Source organism: Orcinus orca, chromosome 4 (assembly GCF_937001465.1).
Source record: "Orcinus orca chromosome 4, mOrcOrc1.1, whole genome shotgun sequence".
Classification (NCBI taxonomy): domain Eukaryota; kingdom Metazoa; phylum Chordata; class Mammalia; order Artiodactyla; family Delphinidae; genus Orcinus; species Orcinus orca.
In genome coordinates, this window is record NC_064562.1 from 124,823,990 (window position 1) to 124,849,810 (window position 25,821).

General features: G+C 37.7%; 1 protein-coding gene across 1 annotated transcript; it reads left to right on the forward strand.

The window, feature by feature from the left end:
* Nucleotides 1–654: 654 nt before the first annotated feature.
* LRIT3 (leucine rich repeat, Ig-like and transmembrane domains 3) lies at nucleotides 655–25,821 on the forward strand. The gene is made up of 4 exons (XM_004269576.4): nucleotides 655–782; nucleotides 3,531–4,003; nucleotides 22,571–22,876; nucleotides 24,289–25,821. The coding sequence occupies exons 1-4, from the start codon at nucleotides 667–669 to the stop codon at nucleotides 25,410–25,412; spliced, it is 2,019 nt and encodes a 672-aa protein (XP_004269624.2). The 5' UTR covers nucleotides 655–666; the 3' UTR covers nucleotides 25,413–25,821.

Here is a 25,821-nt window from a genome sequence, read left to right on the forward strand (position 1 = left end):
ACTACACAGAAATGACCTGGGAGAACTGCACGATGCACTGTCACCACAGTCTTAGTGCTGCCACGACAGTGATGGATTGAAGCATTTTGCCTAAAAAACTCTAGGTACTGGAATTTGTTTAGTTTGTTTTGGGGGCTAACCAGTATGTGGCAATATTGATTACTCTAAATCAATTTTATGTCATGTGCTTCTGTCTCTAAAGCTAAATTTTATAAAACTAAGTATTATTCATACTGTTAAAAAGCAAAAAGTAAAAGTTGTAATGTTATAACATTCAAGTAATCTACAGTGTTTTCTAACATCTGCTAAGACATTGAATTATTTTGAGCATTATGTGTATCTTCAAGGTGTAGTAACAATTACTTCTACAGGAAAGGGATTTAACAGGCATTTTCTTGTAAATCTAGATATGGACAACTATTGAAAATTTTCTGACGTGTTTGATGTTCATTTCCCTTAGAATGTGTTACTTTGCTGAAACCAGATTCAAAGGCTAGGTTGATTGATCCCCTGCAAAATACACTTGAAGGTTAAGTAACTACAGATCTCATCTAATCCCGTGTAATCTGCTGTTACTAAATGGCCGTTTGTATTCTTGGCACACCAGTTTCTGAATGCTTAGGATTTGGTTTTTACCTTTTGTCCAAATAACGTCTAAAAGGAACCATGCGTCTCTTTGCAAGTCTGTGCATTGCGCTTGGCTTTTTGGAAAGAGTGAGCTGTTCGTGTCCTTCACAGTGCACCTGTGATTATCATGGCAGAAATGACGGCATGAGATCAAGGTATGCTTCTCTCCTTGCTACTAAGTGTTCTAATGATTCTGAGGAAAAGGACTCAAACCAGATGGCCTTGTTTTTGAAAGCAAATTGTTGATCAGAAATCAGAGAAGAGAAGATTTAATCTAGATAAGCTTTAACGTAATTGTGTTAATCCTGGTTGCCTGCTCCTTTATGTTTTCATTTTGAGCAGTTTAACTCCTTCAAAGCCCCTCAAATTATTTGAGACTCTCAGACACATTCCGTGTTAATAAAATATTCATTGCACTTGTATTCACAAAATGAACCTTGCAGGAGGTCAAACCACTGAAATGCGTGTGGCCATTTCAGCCTGATTATAGAAAACACAAGAGGGCAGGGCCGATCAGAAGGTGTGTGACATGCCCAGATCATTTGCTTCCAGTGTTTTCCATTTCATTTTGAGGATTATTCATGGCAACTGGATAGACCTTAGAAAGTAGGAAGGACGATCACATGAGTGAAATTAGAGAGGTTCATAATCAGAATTTCTCATTTTAAGGTATTGGAGTTTGAAAGAAATGGGTCAACACTTTGTGTTGCAGACACTGTGGGACCCTTACAGAAGTTACTTAACCTCTGTGTTGCTTTAATATCTACTTGTGGAGTGAGAATAAGTATTTATTTACAATATGCATGAATCCTTTTAGATAGAAGTTAAATGCAAAATAGAATTCTTGTTGGCTAAACATAGTAAACCTTGATTTTTTTTGGAGAAGATATTAATAACAAAATCAGATTTTTTTTTGTGACTCGGTTGAAGTGAACAGTAAGCCTCTTAAAGTAATTTGTTAAAAGAATCGCTCAATTTATATCTTACAACTTTATACAAATAAATAATAATAACGCGTATTTTTGTGTAGTTTGTCTTGTTATTGTATAAAATTTACTAACTCTTGGTATCTCTTTGAGATAGTCACTAGGTGGTTAAAGACAGTGAGAAGAATGTAACAATTTAAAGACCTACTTGGCAAAAGTATGCTGCAGTTAATGACTCAGATCAGGCTACCTTTGAGAAAACAATCACAGAAATGTTTCCTTCTTCATGGTGGCCCCATTATTGATGGATTTTATAAAAATCATAGCATGTTATGCCTGACAAGAACTCCAGAAATAATCTAGTTTGACCACTGTCATTTTTAAATGAATAAACTAAATCATATAGAGACTAAATGGCTTGTCCGAGGTCACAGCATTGAGTTGCTGCAGTGACTGCCTGACAAAGACGCTAGGTCTTTTAGCTTCCAATCCAGGCTTTCCTCCATTACAACACACTGGAACGCTGACTTAATGAGGAGAAGCTGGATCATTCTGGTATAAAGTAGCACTGAAATTTGTGATTCAAAATAGAGATGAAGAGTGAGAAGTGTACCTAGAGAATTCCAATGATGCTATAGGCTCTTCTCCTAAAGTTAAAGAGAGATGATGTGACCAGTACGTTGCTTATGCCTCTTCCCTCTCTTTACATTATAGCCTGGCTTTAAAAATTCACTGATTTAATGTGATGTGTTTTACTGAATGGCCGTTTTATTATTATTATTTACTATATGTGTAATGTATTATAATTTAGATGATGCTTTGCAAAACTTTTTGTTCATTTTCAGCAATCCAGTGGGACTGAATATATAATGGGAGATAAATAGGTCTTTTTTTTCAGGTTTAAATGAATCTAAATTTTCTGATTTTTCATACTTTATACCCACACATGGGACAGGCTTGTGTTTCTATGCCTGTTTTACACGTGCCACTAAACAAGACCACAATGTGACTTGCTCAAGGTCACTTAAATTAGTGAGTGGTAAAAAAAATAAACTTGCAGTTCCTGGTTTATTCCTTAGGCTGAAAGCAATGCACGGGTCACATGGTTAAAATAGGGCTCAATTTTAATCATCTAGTATGAACACTTGCTGTTTCCTTTCCCTTCCTACCTTCCTTCCATTTTTTCTTCCTTTCTCTTGTGCTCCTCTTGAAAAGGATCAATTTATAACTTCAGTAGGGGATTCTTTTAAAATGGGCCATTTCCTGAAGAGGTTAAGAGTGCGCACGTTGGAGCTGGACAGTTGTGGGTCTGAAAGGTGGTTGTGTAACCACTAGCTCTGTGATCCTGGGAAGTTCCTAATGTTGATGGGCCTCATTTATTGTATCTGTAAAAATGAGATTGAAGATAATAATAGCAAATACCCATTAGGTGCTTATTATGTGCAAGGAAGGTGTAAAATTTTCCATCCATTTCAATTAATCATCATAACAGCGCCATGTGGGAAAATGAGAGATTGGTGAAGTGAGAGAATGAGAATGAGAGATTGATGAAGTGGCTTTCCGTGGCCACAAAGGAGGTGATAGAGCTTAGATTCAAACCAAGATCAGCCTGACTCTAGAGCTGGTGCCTTTACCTATTACCCAATATTCAACTCATTAGGCTGTTGTGATGATTAAGTACAGAGATAGATGTGATGTGTATTGTACAGGCCTGACACCTAAAGAGCTCAGGTTGAATCACATGAAATTGCTGATATTTGATTGTTTTTAACTTACAAAAATGACCATTTCATATAGTTCAACCTAGAAGAAGGTGATGATATTGGCAAATTATTAATGAACAGTTTAGCCAGGCTGAATAGATATTTTGTGCAAACCAGTAGGGAATGAAAAATTCAATGCTTGTTTCAAGTAAGTATTATTTTTTTCAAATGAGTCTCAGAACACACGTTTTCTTCCATTGCTCTGTGACACTAGGTCTGTGCTATGTAGTGACCTGGATATGAACGAGGTACCTACAAACTTGCCCGTGGACACTGTGAAGCTTCGCATAGAGAAGACCGTTGTCCATAGGATCCCCGCCGAGGCCTTCTACTACCTGGTGGAGCTCCAGTACCTCTGGTTGACCTATAATTCTGTGGCCAGCCTTGACACCAGCAGCTTTTACAACCTAAAGCAGCTGCATGAGTTGCGCTTGGATGGAAATTCTCTGGCTGCTTTCCCTTGGACATCTCTGAGGGACATGCCTCGTCTGAGGACCCTGGATTTGCACAATAACAGAATAACCAGTGTGCCAAACGAGGCGGTCACGTATCTGAAGAACCTTGCCTACTTGGATTTATCAAGCAACAGATTAACCACACTGCCGCCAGATTTCCTGGACAGCTGGTCCCACTTAGTTACAGCATCATCCAGAAGCCTGGACCTTTCAGCAAGAAGAATTATTCTTGGTAAGCTCACAGCCTCTGGGCTTCTCAGATCCAGATAATTTGCTCTGTATACCTTCAGTTGTGCAGTATTTTCATGTCTATTGAATTTGTTGTTTTACTCTATACTTGCACTTTTGATGGAATAGTACTTTATCATTTGATCTAGGTCAGTTTACCCATCTGCCCTGTGTAAGGTGTAATGGCTCTGTTTGTGTCTGTGCACGAGCGCGCATGTATTTGTGTGTGCGTGTATGCATCCATGTGTGTGGAGTGAGGGCAGCAGTGTATGTTTGTGTATGTTAGGGGAGGGAAGGGAATTGGCCTCATAAACTGAGAGACTAATGCTGCTCTTAGAGAACCTGGAGAAGAGTGACAAAATCTACCAACCTGCACTGATTCTCATGAGCACACCAGTGCTCCATACTCTGCCACAACCAACCTTTTGCTCTGGTCTCTTTTCAACCCTTCATCAGGCTCTTCAGGAGTGGGAGAAGGGCATCTGCATCTTTATGAGGCAGCAGTGGTTTAATTGGTTTAATTAGTTAGGAAGTGTATCTTCCAAATATTCTTAATTTAAAAAGAACTAGTCTAGACACCAGTTATTTTACTGGCCCTAAATGGGTATCCTAATGGGTCTGGTCTCTTAGTTTAGCTGTGATTAGTTGTGTGTATTTTGATCCTAACTTCTTTTAGGTTCTATGGGTATTTGCCTTGAATTTTAACACGTAAGGTCCTTCTAGCAAACCCTTCTCTCTTTTTTGTGTGTCTTCCCACAGTGCTTTGCACGGTGCTCTGCACATGGTGAATGCCCAGTAAATGTGGTTGCCCGATTGAAATCAATGAACTGAGACCCTTCTCAGCGGTATCTGTGGGCAGTGAGGCCTTTTCCACTTTTGTATGAGACACAAGCCTGAGGCTTTGACCAAGCAGTTTGATTTGCTAAAGTTTTGTTCACCCAATAAGGCTGTGTTGTTATTTCACAAGTTATGTCCATCATGGCTGCAGAAGAGGTTATAGTTCTCAGAAGGATGAAAGAAGTTCTGAGTGTTTGGCCAGTGACATGACTTATAAGACTTTGGAATGAGAAGCAACTAGATGTTAAGAAATTGTCCCAGAAATTCCTACCAATATCACTTGCCAAATATTTGCTGAAATAAAGAATAAATAAAATACAAGATAAATTTGAGATGTTTTTGATAAAAAGAAAAGTACTACGTATTTTATAATAACCATAAATGGAGTATAACCTTTAAAAATTTTGAATCACTATATTGTACACCTGTAACTTATATAATACTGTACCTTAACTATACTTCCATAAAAAATTTTCTAACTGAAAAAAAGAGAAAGTACTGTGACAACACTTAAATTGCTTTAGCATTACTTTTGTTGAAATGTATATGCATTTTAGTACTTACGAAACTAAAAATATGAATAATAAGAACCAGATAGAGAAAAGGTCAAAGAAATTTTTCTTACACAGCTATTTCATCTTTTTCCCACTATCTATCTAGTCCTTCAAACATTTTTGATTAGAAAATAAAAGAGGTATTGTAGGATGGGTTAGAGAAAAAAATTAGTTTAATTTAACAATAGTTGTGTAGTCCTTAAAATATATACGCTAATAGGAACTATGCAAACCCATATAAAGTATATATTTACTTTATTCTAGTCACTAATTTAATCCTTATGAGTAAGACTAATGGTTAGAAATTTTCTTAAACATTGAGATTTTATTTCTCTACGTATTTTTAAAAGTTTCTTTGGATGCAATTCTTGGTTCTAATAAAATTACCCAATGGAGACATATAGAAAATAAAATCAAATTACTAAATTGCTATTAATAGCTCTCTAATCATTAGTTCCTAATATTAATATAAATAAATAATTTATAGAACATTAATATTTTTCACTTGTGAGTTAAATCTGAATGAGAACTTAGGGATCAAATGGGAAAGGGTTATGAAATTTCATTGTCCATGGAGATAAACAGCTTTATGTTTTAGGGTTTAGATTCTTTTTAAAAAATTATATGTTTCAGGTGTACAGCATTATAATTCGACATCTGTATACTCTATGAAGTGATTACCACCACAAGTCTAGTTACCATCCATTACTGTACAATCGACCCCCTTCATCCATTTTGCCAACCCACCCCCCCTGTTCCCCTCACCCGTTGGTAACCACTAATATGATCTCAGTATCTATGAGTTTATTTTTCTTTTATTTTGTTCGTTTGTTTGTTTTTTAATTCCACATATGAAATGATACGGTATTTCTCTCTGTCTGGCTTATTTCACTTAGCATAATACCATCAGAGTCCATCCATGTTGTCAAAAATGGCAGGATTTCATTCTTTGTTATGGCTAAATAGTGTTCCATTGTATGTATATATACCACATCTTCTTTATCCATTCATCCATTGTTGGACATTGGGTTGTTTCTATATCTTGGCCCTTGTAAATAATGCTGCAGTGAACATAGAGTGCATATATCTTTTTGAATTAGTGTTTTTTGCATTCTTTGGATAAATACCCAGAAGTGGAATAGCTGGGTCATATGCTAGTTCTGTTCTTAATTTTTTGAGGAATCTTCATACTGTTTTCCATGTTGGCTGTACCAATTTACAGTCCCACCAACAGGGTATGAGGGTTCCCTTTTCTCCACATCCTCTCCAACATTTGTTACTTCTTGTCTTTTCGATAATAGCCATTCTCATAGGTGTGAGGTGGTATCTCATTGTGGTTTTGGTTTGCATTTCCCTAATAATTAGTGATACTGAACATCTTTTCATGTGCCTGTTAGCTATCTCTGTGTCTTCTTTGGAAAAAATGTCTATTCAGATCCTCTGCTCATTTTTTAATCAGGTTGTTTATTTGTTTTTGTTGTTGAGTTGTATGACTTCTTTATGTATTTTGGAGATTAACCCCTTATCGGATGTATGATTTACAAATATCTTCTCCCATTCAGTAGGTTGCCTTTTTGTTTTGATGATGGTTTCTTTTGCTGTGCAGAAGCTTTTTAGTTTAGTTCCGTTGGTTTATTTTTCTTTTTGTTTCCGTTGCCTTTGGAGTCAGATCTACAAAAACATCACTTAGACCAATGTCAGTGAGGTTACCACCTATGTTTTCTTCTAGGAATTTTATGGTTTCAAGTCTTACATTCAAGTCTTTAATCCATTTTGAGTTAATTTTTGTGTACAGTGTAAGATAGTAGTTTCATTCTTTTGCATGCAGCTGTCCAGTCTTCCCAACTCCATTTATTGAAGACTGTCCTTTCTCCTTTGTATGTTCTTTACTCCTTTGTTGTAAATTAATTGTCCACATGTATGTGAGTTTATTTCTGGGCTCTCAGTTCTGTTCCATTGATCTTCATGCCTGTTTTTGTGCTAGTACTATACTCTTTTGATTACTGTAGCTTTGTAGTATTGTTTGAAATCAGGGATCATAATACCTCCAGCTTTGTTCTTTCTCAAGATTGTTCTGGCTATTTGGGATCTTCTGTGTTTCCATACAAATTTTAGAATTATTTGTTGTGTTCTGTGAGCTATGCCATTGGAATTTTGATTAGATTGCATTGAATCTATAGATTGCTTTGGGTAGTATAGACATTTTAATAATACTAATTCTTCCAACCCATGAGCACAGGATATCTTTCTATTTATTTGTATCATCCTCAATTTATTTCTTTAGTGTCTTACAGTTTTCAGTGTACAGGTCTTTCACCTTCTCAGTTAAGTTTATTTCTAGGTATTTTATTCTTCTTGATGCAATTGTAAGTGGGATTGTTTTCTTAATTTTTCTTTCTGATAGTTTGTTATTAGTGTATAGAAATGCACAGATTTCTGTGTATTGACTTAGTGTCATGTGACTTTATTGAATTATTTGTTCTTTTTTTGGTGGTTCTTTAGAGTTTTCTATAGTATCATGTCATCTGCAAATAGTGATAGTTTTGCTTCTTCCTTTTTAGATTTGAATGCCTTTTATTTATTTCTTTTTTTTCCCCTAATTGCTGTGGCTAGGACTTCCAATATGGTGTTGAACAAAAGTGGTGAGAGTGAGCATCCTTGAATTGTTCCTAATCTTAGAGGAAAATATTTCAGCTTTTCATCCTTGGGTATGATGTTGACTGCCAGTTTGTCATATATGGATTTTATTATGTTGAGGTACCTTCCCTCTATACCCATTTTGTTGAGAGTTTTTATCATAAATGGATGTTGAATTTTGTCAAAAGTTTTTTCTGCATCTTTTGAGATGATCATGTGACTTTTATCCTTCATTTTGTTGGATACAATGTTATGTAATCATTGATTAATTTGTGGATGTTGAACCATCCTTGCATCCCTGGAATAAATCCCACTTGATTATGGTGTACGATCCTTTTAATGTATTGTTGGATTTGGTTTGCTAATATTTTGTTGAGGAAGGGTTCAGATTCTTTAAAAACTAATGGGAAAATACTTTTAGTGTAACATTAAATTTATGTAATTGTATATAAAGCATGATCACTATTTTAAAATTTGCAAAGAAAAAGTCTGAAAAGTTACAGTAATTGGTTAACTATTCTCTTTGATATCTTTTTGCTTTTCTGTATTTTCAAAGTGTTGTGCAATGATCATGCATTACTTTTTTAATCATGATAATAAATAACAAAAGATATTCTGAAACATGTCCAGCCATGTGTGGCAGCTGACCTTAGCAAAGTCATGACTACTAGGTAACAAAAGGGGAAAAGAAGTGCTACCCTCTCAAAAGAAGACTAGTTCATGTGTGTGAATCACACACAGAAAACTCAGTTTTCACATCTGGAAAATGGAGATGACAGGATTTATTCCATCTTGCTAATAGGAATGTAATAAAATGTTGAGTTTATGTGATAGTTCTTTAGAATATAAAGTGGACAGTCTCTGAGGCTATGATTTTAGATCAACAACAATCCATAGCGGCTGTGACTGAGATGTGAGTGTCTTATAAAGAAAGATTTTTCTAGTTTGGCTTTTTTGTTATTTTTAACTATATTTGAGTCTTCCAATTTCATCATTAAAATATGGTAATAAGAACCAGCTCTAGATTTTCTAGAACTCAGTGTTTAACTGTAGCAATTATGTATTTCCAGGTACCCTGTAGAATTTACCTTTGTACTATTATAATGGGATACATTCTGTTTCCATTTCATTTTTATTGCCCTATGTTTATTGCTGTTAACAGATTCTATTTGTAATAATAAATAGTAATAGCTAATATTGATGGAATGCTTACTCATGGCCAAAAAGTTTATGGATATAACTTCTTCTAGTCTCACTCCATGGTAAATACCATTTCATCCCCATTTTATAGATGAAGAAATGAGGCACAAGTTAAAACACTTGCCCAAAGTCACTTATCACATAGGGATGGAGCTGGGGTTTGAATACAAGCCATTTGGTTCTAGAACCCATGCTCTTCCCCACTCCTTTGTAATGCAAGGTATGTAATAATACTAGTTATGTTCCTCATATATCCTATTTTACTGATCTCTTTAAATCATATATTTATTTAATAAAAAATAATTTAGGGAGAGGCTTTTCAATTACTTCCTCTGTCTTCTGTGTGAATAAAAATATCAACCTAATAAAATTGTCCTTTAATGTATCTGTAAAAATGTAAACTAGTGTCCTGTAAATGAACATTTAAATTAACTATGAAACTAGATTATTGATTTGCAATACAGGTAAATTTCCATGGCCTCTTTTTCAAGAATAAGGACATATTTACACAGGCAAACTGCAAGGCCTATCACTGTTTATCTTGGAGGAAAAAACCTGCAGTAGCAGAGAGTATAAAATGCTTTTTTGGTCCTTTTTACTGGTACCCAAATTTGCTCCATTGTAAAAGAGCTCTTCTGTTCAGGAAGGGGTTTGCCAGAAGGGCAGTGGTGGCCCTGAGTATTCCCACAGAATTCTGTAAAATGGCATTGTTTTAGTTCGACGAATACTTCTCAGTCTCTGTTGGTGTGCCTGCTCTTTCCTAGGCATGGGGGAAACAAATTCACACAGTTAAGGCTTACTTCTTGCCAGACAATCTTCTGAGGACTGCCTGGCATTATCTCAGCCTTAGGACAACCCCATGAAGTGGGTCTGTAATTGTCATAACCTTCTTTTTCCAGCTGGTAAAGAGGCAGAGTCAGCTTCAACTTCACAGTCCATCTCCAGAGACATTACTCTTTTATTAAAAAAAATTTTTTTAAACATTTAATTTAATTTTATTTTTTTGCCATGCCACACAGCTTATGGGATCTCAGTTCCCTGACCAGGAGTTGAACCCGGGCCACAGCAGTGAAAGCCTGGAATCCTAACCAGTAGGCCGCCAGAGAATTCCTTAAATTTCTTTTAAATTGAGCAACTGAAGTATCATTTGCATACAGTGGATTTTAAGTGTACAGTTTGGTAAATGATGATAAACGTATACCTGCACAAAATGCATACCCTCATCAAGATACAGCAGCGGTCCCCAGTCTTTTTGGCAGCAGGGACCAGTTTCATGGAAGACAATTTTCCCATGGATGTAGGGTGGGGGTGGGGGATGGTTCAGGAGGTAATGAGAGCGATGGAGAGCGATGGGGAGCGACCGATGAAGCTTTGCTCGCTTGCCCACTGCTCACCTCCTGCTGTGCAGCCCAGTTCCTAACAGGCCACGGACTGGTATCAGTCCGTGGCCTGGAGGCTGGGGACTCTTTTTTTTTTTTTTTAAAAGAAGATGTTGGGGGTAGGAGTTTATTAATTAATTCATTTATTTTTGTTGTGTTGGGTCTTCGTTTCTGTGCGAGGGCTTTCTCTAGTTGTGGCAAGCGGGGGCCACTCTTCATCACGGTGCCCGGGCCTCTCACTCTCGCAGCCTCTCTTGATGCGGAGCACAGGCTCCAGACGCGCAGGCTCAGTAGTTGTGGCTCACGGGCCTAGTTGCTCCGTGGCATGTGGGATCCTCCCAGACCAGGGCTCGAGCCCGTGTCTCCTGCATTAGCAGGCAGATTCTCAACCACTGCGCCACCAGGGAAGACCGGGGACTCTTGATATACAGAATATTTTCATCACCCCGGAAAGTTCCTCTGTGCCCCTTCTCAGTCAATTTCCTCCCACCCCAGGAAACTACTATTTTTACTTCTATTACTGTAGGTTAATTTTGCCTGCCCTAGAATTTCATGTAAATGAATCAGTTAAGAGGCACTCTTGTGCCTGGCTTCTTTCACTCAGCATTATGTTTTTGAGATTCATCCATGTTGTTGCATGTATCGGTAGTTACTTATTGCTGAGTCATATTCAATTGTATGATTGTACCAATTGTTCATCTTTTCTCCTGTTGAATACATGAGCTGTTTCCAGTTTTTAGCTATTATGAATTAAGCTGCTATTAACATTTTTGTGCATAGCTTTTTGTAGCATATGTTCTCATTTCTCTTGGATAAATTCCTAGGATTGAAGTTGTTAGGTCATAGGATGGCTATATATGTAACGTTTTAAGAAACTGCCAGGGACTTGCCTGGTGGCGCAGTCGTTAAGAATCCACCTGCCAATGCAGGGGACATGGGTTTCATTGCTGGTCCGGGAAGATCTCACATGCTGCAGAGCAGCTATGCCTGTGTGCCACAACTACTGATCCTGTGCTCTAGGGCCCGTGAGCCACAATTACTGAGCCTGCGTGCCACAGCTACTGAAGCCTGTGCGCCTAGAGCCCATGCTCCGCAACAAGAGAAACCACTGCAATGAGAAGCCCGCGCACCAAAACGAAGAGTAGCCCCAGCTCGCCGCAACTAGAGAAAGCCCACGCTCAGCAACGAAGACCCAACGAAGCCAAAAATAAATAAATAAATAAAATAAACAACAGACATTTATAAAAAAAGATAAAAAGAAACTACCAGTATTCCAAAGAGGTTATACCGTTTTACACTCCCACTAACACAGTCTGCTTGCCCCATATCCTTACCAACGCTTGATGTCAGTCTTTCTCATTCAGTCATTCTTGGGAGTAGATACGTCAGGGAGTGGAATCACATTATCATTTTAATTTGCATTTCCCTGATAAGTAATGGTATTGACAGTTTATATTTGCTTATTGTCCATTGGTATATTTCTTTATAATTTTTTAATGTTGTTTGTCTTTATTACTGAATATGAGTCTTTTATCAGTTGTATGCATTATGAATATTTTCTCAAGTCTGGCACTTGTCTATTCATTTTCTTCATGGTGTCTTTGGTAAGAAAGTTTAAATTTCTTTTTTTTTTTAATAGATCTTTTTTGGAGTATAATTGCTTCACAATACTGTATTCGTTTCTGTTGTACACCAAAGTGAATCAAACCATATGCATACATACATCCTCGTATCCCCTCCCTCCTGAGCCTGCCTCCCATCCTCCCTATCCCACCCTTCTAGGTCATCGCAAAACACCGAGCTGATCTCCCTGTGCTATGCTGCTGCTTCCCACTAGCTATCTATTTTACATTTGGTAGTGCATATATGTCGATGCTACTCTCACTTCGCCCCAGCTTCCCCCTCCCACCCTGTGTCCTCAAGTCCATTCTCTATGTCTACATCTTTATTCCTGCCCTGCAAGTAGGTTCATCAGTGCCATTTTTTTTTTTTTGGATTCCATATATATGTGTTAGTATACAGTATTTTTTTTTCCTCTTTCTGACTTACTTCACTCTGTATGACAGACTCTAGGTCCATCCACCTCACTACAAATAACTCAATTTCGTTTCTTTTTATGGCTGAGTAATATTCCATTGTATATATGTGCCACATCTTCGTTATCCATTCATCGGTCAATGGACACTTAGGTTGCTTCCATGTCCTGGCTATTGTAAATAGAGCAGCAATGAACATTGTGGTACATGACTTTTTTTTGAATTATGGTTTTCTCAGGGTATATGCCCAGTAGTGGGATTGCTGGATTGAATGGTAGTTCTATTTTTAGTTTTTTAAGGACCCTCCATATTGTTCTCCATAGTGGCTGTATCAATTTACATTCCCACCAACAGTTCAAGAGGGTTGCCTTTTCTCCATACCCTCTCCAGCATTTATTGTTTGTAGATTTTCTGCCCATTTTTTAACTGGATTGTTTGTTTTCTGATATTGAGCTCCATGAGCTGTTTGTATATTTTGGAGATTAATCCTTTGTCTCTTGTTTCATTTGCAAATATTTTCTCCCATTCTGAGGGTTGACTTTTTTGTCTTGTTTATGGTTTCCTTTGCTGTTAAGTCCCATTTGTTTATTTTTGTTTATTTCAGTTACTCTAGGAGGTGGGTCAAAAAAGATCTTGCTGTGGTTTACGTCAAAGAGTGTTTTTCCTATGTTTTTCTCTAAGAGTTTGATAGTGTCTTTTCTTAATTTAAGTCTTTAATCTATTTGGAGTTTATTTTTGTGTATGGTGTTAGGGAGTGTTCTAATTTCATTCTTTTACATGTCGCTGTCCAGTTTTCTCAGCATCACTTATTGAAGAGACTGTCTTTACTCCACTGTATGTTCTTGCCTCCTTTGTCATAAATTAGGTGCCCATTTGTGTGTGGGTTTACCTCTGGGCTTTCTATCCTGTACCATTGATCTATATTTCTGTTTTTGTGCCAGTATCATACTGTCTTGATTACTGTAGCTTTGTGGCATTGTTTGAAGTCAGGGAGCCTTATTCCTCCAACTCTGTTTTTCTTTCTCAAGATTGCTTTGGCTATTCGGGGTCTTTTGTGTTTCCATACGAATTGTAAAAATTTTTTGCTCTAATTCTGTGAAGAATGCCATTGGTAGTTTGATAGGAATTGCATTGAATCTGTAGATTGCTTTGGGTAGTATAGTCATTTTCATATTATTGATTCTTCCAATCCAAGAACATGGTATGTCTCTCCATCTGTTTATGTCATCTTTGATTTCTTTCATCAGTTTTTTATAGTTTTCTGAGTACAAGTCTTTCACCTCCTTAGGCAGGTTTCTTCCTAGGTATCTTATTCTTTTCGTTGCAATGGTAAATGTGAGTGTTTCCTTAATTTCTCTTTCTGATTTTTCATTGTTGATGTATAGGAATGCCAGAGATTTCTGTGCATTAATTTTGTATCCTGCAACCTTACCAAATTCACTGATTAGTTCTAGTAGTTTTCTGGTGGCATCTTTAGGATTTTCTATGTATAGCATCATGTCATCTGCAAACAGTGATAGTTTTACTTCTTTTCCAATTTGTATTCCTTTTATTTCTTTTTCTTCTCTGATTGCCTTGACTAGGACTTCAAAAACTAGGTTGAATAAGAGTGGCAAAAGTGGACATCCTTGTCTTATTCCTGATCTTAGTGGAAATGCTTTCAGTTTTTCACCATTGAGAATGATGTTTGCTGTGGGTTTGTCATATATGGTCTTTATTCTGTTGCGGAAGGTTCCCTCTATGCCCATTTTCTGGAGAGTTTTTATCATAAATTGGTGTTAAATTTGGCAAAAGCCTTTTCTGCATATATTGAGATGATCATATGGTTTTTATTCCTTAATTTGTTAATGTGCTGTATCACATTGATTGATTTGCATATATTGAAGAATTCTTGCAACCCTGGGATAAATCCCTCTTGATCATGCTGTATGATCCTTGTAATGTGCTGTTGGATTCCGTTTGCTAGTATTTTGTTCAGGATTTTTGCATCTATGTTCATCGGTGATATTGGTCTATAATTTTCTTTTTTTGTGATATCTTTTTCTGGTTTTGGTATCAGGGTGATGGTGGCTTTGTAGAATGAATTTGGGAGTGTTTCTCCCTCTGCAGTTTTTTGGAAGAGTTTGAGAAGGATCAGTGTTAGCTCTTCTCTAAATGTTTGATAGAATTCACCTGTGAAGCCATCTGGTCCTGGACTTCTGTTTGTTGGAAGATTTTTAATTACAGTTTCAATTTCATTACTTGTGATAGGTCTGCTTATATTTTCTAATTTTTCCTGGCTCAGTCTTGGAAAATTGTACCTTTCCAAGAATTTGTCCATTTCTTTGTGGTTGTCCATTTTATTGGCATAGAGTTGTTTGTAGTAGTCTCTTACAATTCTTTGTATTTCTGCAGTGTCAGTTGTGATTTCTCCTTTTTCATTTCTAGTTGTATTGATTTGTGTCCTCTCCCTTTTTTTCTTGTTGAGTTTGGCTTAGGGTTTATCAATTTTGTCTATCTTCTCAAAGAAACAGCTTTTAGTTTTATTGATCTTTGCTATTGTTTTCTTTGTTTCTATTTCATTTATTTCTGCTCTGATCTTTATGATTTCTGTCCTTCTAACTTTGGGTTTTCTTTGTTCTTCTTTCTCTAGTTGTTTTAAGTGTAGGGTTAGATTGTTTATTTGAGATTTTTCTTGTTTCTTTTTTTTTTCAACTAATTTATTTAATTTATTTATATGTGGCTGCATTGGGTCTTCGTTGCTGTGCACGGGCTTTCTTTAGTTGTGGCGAGTGGTGGCTACTCTTTCTTGTGGTGCATGGGCTTCTCATTGCGGTAGCTTCTCTTGTTGTGGAGCATGGGCTCTAGGGGCACGGGCTTCAGTAGTTGTGGCACACGGGGTTCAGTAGTTGTGGTTCATGGACTCTAGAGAGCAGACTCAGTAGTTGTGGCACACAGGCTTAGTTGCTTTGCGGCATGTGGGATCTTCCTGGACCAGAGGTCGAACCTGTGTCCCCTGCATTGGCAGGCAGATTCTTAACCACTGCACCACCAGGGAAGCCCTTTTCTTGTTTCTTGAGGTGAGATTGAATTGCTATAAACTTCCCTCTTACAAATGCTTTTGCTGTGTTTTGGGTCGTCGTGTTTTCGTTGTCATTTGTTTCTATGGATTTTTAAATTTCTTCTCTTATTTCTTCAGTGATCTCTTGGCTACTTAGTAGTACACTGTTATCCTCCATGTATTTGTGTTTTTTACAGTTTTTTTTTCCTGTAATTGATTTCCAATCTCGTAGCCATGTCAGAAAAGGTGCTTGGTTTGATTTAATTTTCTTAAATTTTCCAAGGCTTGATTTGTGACCCGAGATGTGATCTATTCTGGAGAATGTTCCGTGTGCACTTGAGAAGAAAGTGTATTGTGCCACTTTTGGGTGGAATGTTCTATAAATATCAAGTAAGTCTATCTGGTCTATTGTGTCATTTAAAGCTTGTGTTTCCTTATTTATTTTCTGTTTGGATTATCTGTCCATTGGTGTAAGTGGGGTGTTAAAGTCCCCTACTATTATTGTGTTACTGTTGATTCTCCTTTCATGGTTGTAAACATTTGCCTTATGTATTGAGGTGCTCCTATGCTGGGAGCATAAACATTTATAATTGTTATATCTTCTTCTTGGATTGATCCTTTGATCATTATGTAGTATCCCTCCTTACCTCTTGTAACAGTCTTTATTTTAAAAGTCTATTTTATCTGATACGAGTATTGCTACTCCAGCTTTCTTTTGATTTCCATTTGCATGGAATATCTTTTTCCATTCCCTCACTTTCAGTCTGTATGTGTCCCTTGGTCTGAAGTGGGTCTCTTGTAGACACCATATATATGGGTCTTTTTTTTGTATCCATTCAGCCTGTCTGTGTCTTTTGGGGGGGGCATTTAATCCATTTACATTCAAGGTTTTTATTGATATATATGTTCCTATTACCATTTTCTTAATTGTTTTGGGTTTGTTTTTGTGGGTCTTTCTCTTCTGTTGTGTTTCCCGCCTAGAGAAGTTTCTTTAGCATTTGTTGTAAAGCTGGTTTGGTGGTGTTGAATTCTCTTAGCTTTTGCTTGTCTGAAAAGTTTTTGATTTCTCCATCGAATCTGAATGAGATCCTTGTTGGATAGAGTAATCTTGGTTGTAGGTTTTTCTCTTTCATCACTTTAAGTATATCCTGCCACTCCCTTCTGTCCTGCAGAGTTTCTACTGAAAAATCAGCTGATAACCTTATGTGGATTCCTTTGTGTGTTAATTTTTGTTTTTCTGTTGCTGCTTTTAATATTTTTTCTTTGAATTTAATTTTTGTTAGTTTGATTAATATGTGTCTTGGTGTGTTTTTCCTAGGGTTTATTCTGTATGGGACTCTCTGTGCTTCCTGGACTTGGGTGACTATTTCCTTTCCCATGTTAGGGAAGTTTTCCACTATAATCTATTCAAATATTTTTTCAGACCCTTTCTTTTTCTCTTCTTCTTCTGGGACCCCTGTAATTCGAATGTTGGTACATTTAGTGTTGTCCCAGAGGTCTCTGAGACTGTCTTTAATTCTTTCATTCTTTTTTCTTTATTCTGCTCCTGGGCAGTTATGTCTTTAATTCTTTTCATTCTTTTTTCTTTATTCTGCTCCTGGGCAGTTATTTCCACCATTTTGTCTTCCAGCTCACTTATTCATTCTTCTGCCTCAGCTATTCTGTTATTGATTCAACCTAGTGTATTTTTCATTTCAGTTATTGTGTTGTTCATCTCTGTTTGTTTATTCTTTAGTTCCTCTAGAAATTTGTTAAACATTTCTTGTATTTTCTCAATCCATGCCTCCATTCTATTTCTGAGATTCTGGATCATCTTTACTATCATTACTCTGAATTCTTTTTCAGGTATATTGTCTATTTCCTCTTCATTTATTTGGTCTTGTAGGTTTTTACCTTGCTCCTTCACCTGTGTCATATTTTTTTGCCATCTCATTTTTTTTTGTTTGTTTATGAGTGTGTTTGTGTTCCTGTCTTACTAGTTGTTTGGCCTGAGGCTTCCAACACTGGAGTTTGTAGGCTGTTGGGTAGAGCTGGGTCTTGGTGCTGAGATGAAGACCTCTATGAGACCTCACTTCAGTGAATATTCCCTCAGATCTGAGGTTCTCTGTTGGTCCAGTGGTTCAGACTCCTCCCACCGTAGGAGATTTGGCCCAACCCCCAGCGGTGCACTTGGGGGTTCCTCCCGTCTCCTTGGACATCAGGGTCCTCCACCAGCAGCTGGCAGGTGCCCTAGTTGTGGGGAGATACTAACTCAGTGTCTTCCCACACCGCCATCTTGACTCTGCCCTTCAGAAAGTTTAAAATTTTGATGACATCCGATTTATCAGTTTTTCCTTTTATAGTTAGTGATTTCTGTGTCCCATCTAAGAAATATTTACTTACCTACAGGTCACAGAGATATTCTTTCTTTATAGTTTTAACTTTTATATTCAGTTTTTACCTTTATATTCTTAGCTTTTATACTTATGACTGTAAGCTCAAAATAGTTTTCGAGTATAGTGTGAGGTAGAAGTTGAGGTTTATTGGTTCCCAAGCAGATGTCCAGTAGTTCTAGCACCATTTGTTGAAAAGACTTTACTTTCCCTTTTGAATTGTTAAGTATAACTGCCTCCACAAAACTGACTGAGGCATGGATTTTGCCTTCAAGAACTTATAGTCTGCAGAATAACTTTTGTACTAGAATTTATCGCTGACTTTTCATAAAGAATAGCACATCCAACTACTGTGATGCATGAAAAACTTTACCCTTTTAGAAAAGGGACAAAGCAAAGTTCTTTTGCCCCATCCAAGAATAGTTATATAAAATAAATTACTTAATGCAAATTGCTGATTGTGGTTGGTGCTTTGCCTTGAAGGAATGCAGTACAAGTAATAGTTTAACTTCAGAGAGTTCTTGTACTTTGTCCCCAGAAGAAAAAACACTTGAATGTGTTCAGCCCTCATATTACTATTATTATTCAGGCTTTAAAAGTTGTACCCTTGACCTTTGATATTTCATAGCTTGAATAAATATTTTATTTTTGAGGGATTTAAAAATATTTACTCCTGGTTTACATAACTTTTAGATATAACCAATTGGATTTGATTTTTAAAGAATTTTGTTTCACCATTAACACATTTTTTTTGTGTGTGTGTGGTACGCGGGCCTCTCACTGCTGTGGCCTCTCCCACTGCAGAGCACAGGCTCCAGACGCGCAGGCTCAGTGGCCATGGCTCACGGGCCCAGACGCTCCGCGGCATGTGGGACCTTCCCGCACTGGGGCACGAACCTGCATCCCCTGCATCGGCAGGCGGACTCTCAACCACTGCGCCACCGGGGAAGCCCACACATTTTTATAATAGTTTCAAAGCATAAATGAAAATGTTAACTTTATAGCTCTTGATCTTTCCCTTTATAAACATTTATGCTCCAGACATCACTACTTTAACACTTGTTATTTGTAGATGACAGCACTTACAGCTGCCACCCATGCTCTAGATGTTTTTAGGTGACAAAGAGATGAGTTATGGTGGAAGAAGTATTAGACTAGGAGGCTCAAACACATGGGACTTAGGACTCTCAGCTACTTACAAAGTCAAGGCAGTACTTTCTTTGTGCCTTAATGTCTGGTATGAAATTGGAAGAATGATATGAGCTTCCCAAGGTCAGTGTAAAACATAACACAGTTGTTGAGAATGAGAGCTTTAAGATCAGGATATCAAGATTCATATCCTGACTGCATCCAGTTGTGTGACCTTGGGCAGATTCCTTTACTTCCCTGAGCATTTTCTCATCTTTAAAATGAGGATGATACTAATATTATCCACCTCATGCTATTGTGAGGATTGAGATAGACAAATGCTTTAGCATGGTCTCTCTCTTTTCCATGGTCTCTCACGTTTCTCTTGTGAACAGAGGTAGACACTGCGACTGCCTTTTGTTCTGAACTGTCTTTTCAAGAGCTACCACTTTGGAAAGCAGAGATATGTCTCCCTCCAGAGCAAAGGGTAGATATGCTTACTACCCAATATAATAAAGATAATGTCTCCTTCCAGATCTGTGATTAATAAATTATTCTTCATCTTGGACTAGGAGTCTTGTATCTTCTACCAATATCCATAAAACAGTGGCAAACTGGGATGAGTTGGTCACCCTAAAGTAGGGTAAAGTGTCGACCCTTTACAATTCTTGATAAGCGCAGTATTTGCCACATAGGAAGCAACCAATAACTGTCATCTTGTGTTGTTATTATTTTATTTTATTTTTCTAAATTTTATTGAAGTATAGTTGATTTACAATGTTGTGTCTAATTTCTGCTGTACAGCAAAGTGATTCAGTTATACATATATATATTCTTTTTCATATGGTTTATCACAATATATTAAATATAGTTCCCTGTGCTATACAATAGGACCTTCTTATTTATCCATCCTATATGTAATTGTTTACATCTGCTAATCCCAAACTCCCAGTCGTGCCCCCGCACCTCCCCTACCCCTTGGCAACCACAAGTCTGTTCTCTATATCTGTAAGTCTATTTTTGTTATTATTTTATAAAGAAAAAATCTGACATACCAACTCAAAATGTTTTGAAAGTATGAAGTGTTCTACACATGTTATTTATTTTTGTTTTAAGCAATTAAAAATTTTTTTAAATTTATTTTTTGGCTGTGTTGGGTCTTCATTGCTGCATGCGGGCTTTCTCTAGTTGTGGCGAGCGGGGGCTACTCTTTGTTGTGGTGCGTGGGCTTCTTATTGTGGTGGCTTCTCTTGTTGCAGAACATGGGCCCTAGAGTACGCGGGCTTCAGTAGTTGTGGCACATGGGCTCGGTAGTTGTGGCACACGGGCTTAGTTGCTCTGTGGCATGTGGGATCTTCCCAGACCAGGGCTCAAACCTGTATCCCCTGCATTGGCAGGCAGAGTCTTAACCACTGCACCACGAGGAAAGTCCCTACACATATTAATTATCATATGACAGAGTGAATTTGATGTTTGTTGGCAGGTTGAGTAGAATTTCAGTCAGTATTAGAGAACTGCTCATAGATTCACAGAACTAAGTGTAAGAGGAGGAAGGTCAAAGTAATTCACCCATGAAAGAAAAGAAGTTTCTAATATGGAAGATAATAAAAACAGCAAACTTTACCAATACTGGCAGAGAAATATGAACCACTCACATAGTGCTGTTATAATAAAAATAGGCATAAACAGAAATCTAGAATTTATGAATGGACAGTTAAATCTTCCACCAGGGTTAGATTTTTTTAAACTTGCTGTTCTGTCTTTTCTCCTTACAAATCAATATATAATTCACTGCACAACGAGAAATCTTTTTGAGATGAATCCTTTCCAGCCTTGGGCTTTTTATGTAAGGCTGGTATGGGACATCACCCTTAAGATCCTTAGGGAGATTCTTGTCTGACTGAATGCTCTGAAGCACCATCTTAGATTCTTCTGAGATCTTAGCAACTAATTGTATAGAACCACCCACATGGATTTGACTTTTATTCTGAAGCCCTTTCTTAATCTGAGAATTTTGGAGAGGCTGGGTGTAAGAAACAGTTTTATAATTGAACTTAGCAAGTTTTAGTTCTTTACATTTAACAGTTCTTCCTTTAGCTGTTGTCTCTCCTTTACATTTTACTATGAGCAGCAAGAAGACACCAAGCAGCAGTTTCAACACTGTAGAAATATCCTTAGTCAGAACGTTCATTTCATTGAGTACGTTTTCTACTTCCCACGTTAACCGCAGGTGATAGTGTTGCTAAACCTTCTGCTACTCCATAACAATGGTGCCTTTTCCTCTAGTTTCCAATAACATTTTTCTCACTTTTCTTTAAGCTTTCACTGATAGCCTCTTTGAAGGACACAACACTTCGGCTAACAGTTCTGAAAGCTGAGGCAGATCCTGAAGGCATTTGCAACTGGAGGCTGTCAGCTAACTGTATTCCCTGCTGCTGATCCTCTCTTGAAAGGGGATTTGAGCAGTGCATCTCCGTGGCCACCACATGTAACACTCATGCCAAGCCATGTTCTACCAGTTTTTCCAATCTTGTCTCCTAACATTGCCTGCATCTCACTCTATACTTTTGCTACAACAACTTGTACTACCTCAGTATGCCTTAAAATCACACAAAATCATGACATATTGCAGGCTGAGTTAGGTGCCTCACAGCACCCTATAATAATACTTATAATAATATAAATACTTTCGGGCTTCCCTGGTGGTGCAATGGTTGAGAGTCCGCCTGCTGATGCAGGGGACATGGGTTCGTGCCCCGGTCCGGGAGGATCCCACATGCCGCGGAGTGGCTGGGCCCGTGAGCCATGGCCGCTGAGCCTGCGTGTCCGGAACCTGTGCTCCGCAACGGAAGAGGCCCCAACAGTGAGAGGCCCGAGTACCTCAAAAAAAAAAAAAAATATATATATATATATATATATATATATACACACTTTCATGGCACCCTAGAAATCTATCACTGTATTTATGTCATTCTTTGGTACTTGGATTCAAATCTCGACTCTGACATTGCTTAGCTAAATGACGTCGGTCAAGTTATTTGGTTTCTCTGTGTCTCGGCTTCTTCATCTTTACAATGGGGAAATAATATTCTTTTCATAGAATTGTTGGGATTAAATCAGTTAATACAGGTTAAGTGCTTAGAACAGAGCCTAGTACAGAGTAAATGTTCCATAACTGTTAGCTATAATCATTAATGATCTGAACTGACAAGATATATTGATTTAGGTGGCTGGAGTGCAGAGCAAAACTGACAGAGAGGTGACTCTGATCCTTCAAAGCACTTATGTTTTTAGGGCCACAGTGTAGAAATGCCATCCCACGAGGCTGTGATGTAAACAGAAGTCATCAGGAAAACCTTTATCAACCTTTTCCTCCCTTCTGGTCTAGGCCTGCAGGACAACCCATGGTTCTGTGACTGTCACATTTCCAAAATAATGGCATTGTCAAAAGTTGCTGACCCTGTGGTAGTACTTCTCGATCCACTGATGGTTTGTAGTGAACCGGAACGCCTCACAGGGATTTCGTTTCAGCGGGCTGAGCTGGAGCAGTGTCTGAAGCCATCAGTGATGACCTCGGCCACCCAGATCACATCTGCTCTGGGCAGTAATGTTCTGCTGCGGTGTGATACCACTGGCTACCCTACCCCGCAGCTCACCTGGACCAGACCAGACAGCTCGCCAGTTAATTATACAGGTATCTTCTTAATTCAGGCCTTTGAAACAAGGAGTTTACAAATGACTGAACTTAATCTTATGTTTTTGTATGATTTGAGATTGGCTGGTTATTTCTAATAAAATATGCTAAGATTGTTGAATGGAAGAAATTTGAAAAGTATACTTTATTGATTAATATTTTCCTCAGTTTGTCTGATTAACTATGTAGATGAAATTAGACAATCTGATTTCTTTCTTAGATGGAAAACAACATGACTCAGTGGATGGATGGTTGCAGATAAGGCCTTTGTCTTTATCTTTCCTCCATCATCTTGGATACTGCTCACTTTAAAATGTATAACAATTACAATTTCCTTAAGGGAATTGCAAACAAGTTTCTTATTTTCGAATGATTATTCAAATAATAAATTACATAGGAACTTTATTATGAGGCAAAAAGTGTAATTTTTAAAAATATCGATTACACAGGTTTTTAGATCCTGCTATGACCAAATCAATGCTTTGGCCTTAGTTTCAATAGTGATATTCTGATGAGTAACGGGATATATTTTTTAAATTCTTCCAAATTAAATTTAAATTGAGGCTGAAATAATGAAACCTGATAGAATTAAAAACAAAAGTCAAGGCCTAAGCCCACAGTTTAAGGCAGTGAGTTAAATTTGGAGCTACTGAAATACCACTCTGTGCATATTATTATTCTTCAGAAAGCTTCAGAAATCAAGACAGAAAGGAAATATGTTCAGATTTTAGTGTTTAGGAAATTAAAATTCCAATTTTGCAAACACTATGTATTATTCCATAAATAAAAACCTCATTGTTTACTTGTTTATCTAAATTAAATATACTGTGAGAGATAAGAATAGAAATGATGACTCCTCCATGCCAGAAAATGGTCCACTATGCCTTCTGACTATGTGGATAGTTAACACTTTATTACAGTGAAAAAGTATTTTGAGAAATATTTAAGTAAGGTCTTGTGATAAACATTTTACAGAATCACAGTGGGTTAAAATTGGAAGGGATATTTGAAATCACTTTGTCTTATCCCTTTATTTTAAAAATGTGTAAACAGAGGCCTAAAGACACTAATTGGCTTGTCTAGAATCACATACTACTTAGTAAACAAAAGTTTACTAAGGCCAAAGTTTCTTAATTCTCAGCCCCATGTCTTTTTAAAATACTATTTCCTGCCCCCCCAAAAAAATACTATTTCCCATAGAAACTTCATGGCACCCAGAATGTCCTACACTTCCATATAAACCATTTACAGAACCATCATCTGCAATCAGAGACTTGTAGCGTGCCATTTCCCTCTTGGTTTATGTGAGAGGTATGCGTGTAGAACCAGAAATTGTTGCCTTTTGAGTTGGCATGTAGTGTGAATCTTTTCTTCCTTTTATCTCACAGATTATGCATTTTTCTTTCTTCCAGTAATTCAGGAATCTCCAGGGGAGGGAGTCAGATGGTCCATAATAAGCTTGACAGGCATTTCTTACATGGATGCTGGGGATTACAAATGTAAGGCCAAAAATTTGGCTGGGATGTCAGAAGCTGTGGTTACTGTGACAGTGGTTGGTGTTGTCATGACCACCGTATCATCAGAAACTTCTGAAAGAAGAACTGGGGATCACCCTGAGCAAGAGGTCCAGCTGGGATCTAGAACATCTGCAACTCTACCTGGTTCATCATCGTCTCCCTGGCCTTATTCCTCCTCTTCTTCCTTCCCAGCTTCTTCCACTTTTCTTCCTACTTCTACTTCATCGCCTCCCTCCACTGCTTCCTTCTCCTTATCTCCTTTCTTCTCCTCCATTGTTTCTTCAGCCACAACTCCAAGCACCAGAATATCTACAAGCACTACCATGGCCAGCCGTCAGTCACTCCACCCAGATGGGAAAAGAAATGTCAAGGTGGAGATGGGTAGCGGTAAGCTTCCCCCAGCTAGTGCAAGTAAAAGAGAAGAGTTGGCATTGTTGGATCAAGCCCTGCCGATGGAAACGAATGCCACAATAGAAAATCTCCAGGTAGTCAGCGAAACCGAAGAAAGCGTGATCTTGATGTGGAACACCATTAACACCACGCAGAATTTGGAAGTGACTGTGTTGTATTCCAAGTATGGTGAGAAGGACCTGCTACTGCTTAATGCAGACTCCAGCAAGAACCAAGTCACCATAAGTGGCTTGTTGCCTGGTTGGCAATATATAGCATGTGTCTGTCCAAAAGGAATGCCTCCCCAGAAAGACCAATGTATCACCTTTTCTACTGACAGAGCTGAAGAAGAAGGTGATTCTCAAGGGTCTTTCTTTATGGTGGTGAGTGGTGCTGCCTGTGTTGTTGTCTTGCCATTGATTTTTTTCCTGTTGTACAAAGTTTGCAAACTTCAGTGTAAGTCAGACTCCCTCTGGGAAGATGATTTGGCGAAAGAGACTTATATCCAATTTGAAACGCTGTCCCCCAGGTCTCAAAGTGTAGGGGAACTTTGGACGCGAAGGCCCAGAGACGATTCAGAAAAATTGCTGCTTTGCTCTAAGTCAAGTGTGGAATCTCATGACTTTTAAAAGCGAGGGTTCTAGAGCAGAGTATTATTGCTAAGGTTTTACAGCTCAGGCAAATGTGAGCTCCACAAAATTTCTTTCACAAAATTAAGGATCTAAGGGTATATAGTTGCCCCTCTGTTTGGATGACTTTTGGACACTTTCATATCCTTCATGAAAATCACAAATGGAGTGCTTTTAAGTGTGCTTTAAAAAAGTCACGAGACTTCTGAACTGAAAAGACAAATAATTTTGATTTTTGTTGTGGAGAAAATGTCCACAGAAATAATTTTCAAGGTAGGCTAAGTAAGTTAATAATATATTTTAGGATAATGTTTTAGTTCTTAAAAATAAATTCATGTGAAAATAGTCATAAAAAGTAAACTCTGAATTTTAAAAAGATAGTTTTTTGGGCAGTAAAGAAAGTGTAGTA